This window comes from Solanum dulcamara, chromosome 1 (genome assembly GCF_947179165.1).
Source record: "Solanum dulcamara chromosome 1, daSolDulc1.2, whole genome shotgun sequence".
NCBI classification, from domain to species: domain Eukaryota; kingdom Viridiplantae; phylum Streptophyta; class Magnoliopsida; order Solanales; family Solanaceae; genus Solanum; species Solanum dulcamara.
The window spans coordinates 36,314,555-36,319,070 of NC_077237.1; the positions used below are offsets into that span (position 1 = coordinate 36,314,555).

General features: G+C 36.0%; 1 protein-coding gene across 1 annotated transcript; it reads right to left on the reverse strand.

Moving 5' to 3' along the window:
• Positions 1-393: 393 nt before the first annotated feature.
• Positions 394-3,993, reverse strand: LOC129892668 (uncharacterized). Its single transcript, XM_055968253.1, has 3 exons — positions 3,905-3,993; positions 2,928-2,993; positions 394-2,809 (listed from the first exon to the last, which is right to left on the reverse strand). Exons 1-3 carry the CDS (start codon positions 3,991-3,993, stop codon positions 394-396), a joined length of 2,571 nt encoding a protein of 856 aa, XP_055824228.1.
• Positions 3,994-4,516: the final 523 nt, after the last annotated feature.

The following is a 4,516-nucleotide window of genomic DNA, read 5'->3' on the forward strand; positions in this document are numbered from 1 at the left end:
AGGAATTTTATGAAGGGGGTTCAAAAAAAATTAAACACGCTAATTATATCCATAAAAAAATGGGTCGGCTCAAATATACCTGTTTTGCAAGAAGTATGGGGTCTTTCTACAAGTTGTTCAGTTTCTTTTGAATTCTCTTTAGCTCTTGAAAGTGCAAATGAAGAGCAAACATAAACTTTTACATTTAAAAAGACTTAAAATAAACACCAACTCAAAGTAAAAGCACTCTTCCTCCGGAAAAATAATTTGACATAAAATGGCTTCAAAACAATACAAAAACATCCTGAACAATAGAGTTATAGGCATTTTCTATCGAATTAGAAAGCATGTAATAATAAGCCTATCAAAACATTGTTTTACAATTGAAATTCAACTACATACACTACTACAAATCTACAATTGTACTCTACGAGGTTTCATATCTTGAAATGTCTTAATAATAGCATCATTAGAAATACTATCAAATACATCTTTTTCTAAATAAGGCACCAAACAACCACTAAAAAAATCATCACTCATTTTGCTCCGCAAGTCATTCTTGATATACTTCATTGCCGAAAAAGCTCTTTCAACGGAGGCAGTGGCAACTGGTAGAAGTAGAGCAAGTTTCACTAAGCGGAATACCAAAGGATAAGTAGAATGTTTCTTTGTCTGAATTAATATTTTGGAAAGATCACAAAGCCCATTTAGATCGGAGAACCTTTCATCAACATCACGAACATCTACAACATAACTTGCAAGTTGATTCTCAAGAGCACTCATAATAGATTCATCAAAGTCATCCGGATATAATTTTGCCATTCTCATTACTTTTTTAATGTCAAAACTTGAAAATGAGTTAATTGGATTTAAGCAAGCAATTCCATGGAGCAAATCGGTAGTCACCTCATCAAAACGACCATTAAGTTCTTGAAGTTGCCAATCAATAATATTGCAAAAAACTTCAACACGATAATGATGTAAGATTGTATAGTTAGCAAGATTTCGTCGTGATCTTAAAGAGCTAACATATGGCTCCTCAAAGTTAGGTATCAAAACATCATGTTTGATACAAAATGTAGATACCTTAGCAATAAGAGAGTCCCATTCATCATCCCTTAAAACTTGCAACCTTCTCTTTGCTACTTCAACAAGTAGCATGGCATTTGCAATATCTTGCTCCTTTTTTTGTAAGCATTTATTAAGCTCATTTGTAATTGCTAAGACATCTCTCATCAAATGCAACATGAACGCAACCTCATATGTTCGGCAAGCTTCGAGATGTCCCATTGCCTTAGCTCTTTCATCCATATTTCGTGCATCAAGAGCAAGTGATTCAAGAACATCAAGAATAGAGCCAAACATAATAATAAAATTGTTAAAGGATTTATAATGAGATCCCCAACGAGTGTCACAAGCTCTTGAAAGACCAAGTTGTTGATTCAAGCCCCTACCGGTTGTAAGTTCACCCATATCTAATGCCTCTTTAATCGTTTCTTTTTGAGAATCACGTAATTCATCCATACGTTTGAAAGAAGATCCCAATACATTTAAAATATTTGAGACCAATACTACAAGTTTTCCCACTTCAACACACTTTTTAGAGACCCCAACAAGAGTTAGTTGAAGTTGATGAGCAAAACAATGGATGGAATGAGCCGATCTACTTTCTTGCCTAATCAACATTTTAAGGCCATTGATCTCACCTTGCATATTGCTTGCTCCATCATAACATTGTCCACGCACACTTGATGGACTCAAAGAATGTTTAGTAAGTAAATTAACAATTGCCTCCTTTAGAGATGAAGCACTAGTATCTTGAACATGAACAATGTCAATAAGTCGCTCCATCACAAATCCCTTTCTATCAATATATCGAAATACAATAGCCATTTGCTCTTTGCGTGACACATCAAAGGATTCATCAACTAGCAAGGCAAAGTAATCACCATTTAATTCCTCAAGAATAGCTTTAACGGTCTCTATTTTACATGCACTCACAATATCTTTTTGAATTATTGGAGAAATCATTTGATCATTTTTAGGAGCATGTTCTAGTACATAATCACATATTTTATCACATTTTTTTGCATACCATGAGAGAATTTCAAGAAAGTTACCCCTACTAAGTGATGATTTAGATTCATCATGACCTCGAAATGCAAATCCCTGAGTTATGAGAAGTCTTACTACATCAACCGAAGCACTTAAGCGAATCCAATATCCATACTTGAGTTGATTAGATTGCCTCTCAAATGCAAATTGAATAGACTGCCGTTGTCGTAATAAATCTTGACATTTCTTTTTTGATTGATTATGAATGCTATTTGGTAGACCAATATGTTTGTCAAGACTACTCTTTTTATTCCAACTCTTAAACCCAACACTTGAAAATACTTCACCTCCTCCTTGATGAATGTTATGGTCTTTAAATAGATAACAATACAAACAATAGACTGCATCTTTGCTAACACTATACTCCAACCAATCATGATATACATCATCAAACCATTCATGATTAAAACGACGCATTGATCCAGAAATATTTGTTTGAGGATACTCATGCACCGCTAGACGAGGTTGGCAAGGACCATTCAAAAGGTATGTTCTTCTAATAACATCACGATGATTTGGATGATAGTTCAATATTGAGATTCTTTCACCAGGATCAAACTTTAAAGAATTCAAATCAAATTCTTGAGAAGAGTGTAATGATACTTCCGAATGATTAGCATTTTCTTCTTGGTTAGATTGACTATGACTATGAGAGGCTAAACTTGATTTCGAAACTTTGGTGAAATACTTCTTCATTGAAGCTTGATAGTTGAGACTAAACAGTAAAGAGCACATAAATAAGACAATAAATACCATTATACCAAAGCCAAAGGCATATATAATTCTGAAAATTTTTAGAACACACAAAAAAGGAAGAAGAGCTAAGAACTTACAGCAGGTCAGCAACGAGCAATGAGCAGGCGCAGCGAGCAGCGGCAACGGGCAGCAACTGGCAGCAACTGGCAGTGACGAATGGACAGCAACAGCAAAGACCAAAGAGCAGCTAGGAGAAGAGAAGAGTTGAGGAGAAAAAGAGGGCTTTTTTATCCCTAGAAATCCCTAGAAATTAGAAGAAGAGGGCTTTTTTATTTGTTAAGTTTTCAATTAAAGATTTAAAATTTAAAAAATTAAAATGTTAAGAAGTCATTTTTTAATTTAAAAAACGCCAAAAAAATAAATCTAAAAACGCACCTAAAAGCAGAAGAAAAAAAGTGTGGCTATTTTTGGATTCGAACCCACGACGCAAGGGGCATGCAAGCGAAATATTGAACCCTCTTTGCCACTGAGCTAGTCCTTTGGCTTATGCTCAGGGTGTTCAACATTAAATATATACACATAAATTAAAAAAAATATTTTATATATACAGTATAATTTTTTAACGAAGGGGGTTCGGATGAACCCCCTGGACTCAACGTAGATCCGCCCATGAGATTGCCTATGACCCATTTTTTCACATCCATAGCATGCAACCATTCCCATCAAACATCTCCCTCCATGATTTTTCCCACATTTTACACACTTGGGAAATGAAGGGATACTAGAATTCACACCTCCTTCTTGAGCCTTAGGGTATGACACCCTATCATTGATGAACTTCTTTCCCAAACCTTGGCCTTTTTTAGAACGGCCACTACTACTACCAGACTTAGCATTTGAGAACCCACCTTCATACTGGGCTCTCTATGAATTTCTCACTCTCATCTCTTTGAGCTTCTTTCCCTTAATTTGTTCAAAAAACGTTATAAGCCGAGATATGTCCATATTCTTAACAAGAATAGCCATACAATATTCTTAATCAACCAAGTCGGATACCCCCGATATAAATTGATTTATTTAGGCACGTGGATCGATAACCAATGAAGGAGCATACTTGGAGAGCTTGGTGAAATTAAGGGCATAGTTCCTCATACCCATGTTGACTTGTTGAAGATTAATAAACTCCAACACCTTGTCTTCCATTAGTTCAAGAGGAAAAAAATGATCAAGGAAAGATAGTTTGAAAAGCTTCCTATTCAATAGGTCCTTTATCCACCCTCTCTATCTTCCATTGAGTGTACCATACTTGAGCAACACTCTTGAGTTGGTAAGCCACCAACTCTGCTTTCTCCTTTGGCATCACCCCATAATGCTCACTATCTTGTAAACCTCATTAATGAATTCTTGGGGATCCTCATCCACTTTCGAACCATGGAACTTTGGAGGGTTCATCCCTGCAAAATCTCTTACCCTCAAAGCCAGAGTGGGAAAATTATGAGGAGCCACAACCCCTTGGTTGGCCATAACTTGGGCTAGTATGGTAAAAGCAATTCAGAACTCTGCATGTGTCACTTGGTCGGGTAGGGGACCATTGTCTTGAGGGGATTGTCTTCTTGGAGGTATTTTCTGAAAATCGTAAAGAACAATCGTTAGGGAAATGAAGTCTTAGATCAGACTCTATCATATAACATAGATCATGAGAGAGGTAAGAAGTTTCTTTAGTGCC

Excerpts from the sequence above, each read along its gene's own strand:
- LOC129892668 (XM_055968253.1), bottom strand. The coding sequence starts at position 3,993 with ATGGAAGACAAGGTGTTGGAGTTTATTAATCTTCAACAAGTCAACATG. Across the intron at positions 2,994-3,904 it reads AATTTCACCAAGCTCTCCAA|TTGCTGCCAGTTGCTGCCCG; the intron begins GTATGCTCCTTC and ends CGTCACTGCCAG. Across the intron at positions 2,810-2,927 it reads TTGCTCGTTGCTGACCTGCT|TCTCAACTATCAAGCTTCAA; the intron begins GTAAGTTCTTAG and ends TTTACTGTTTAG.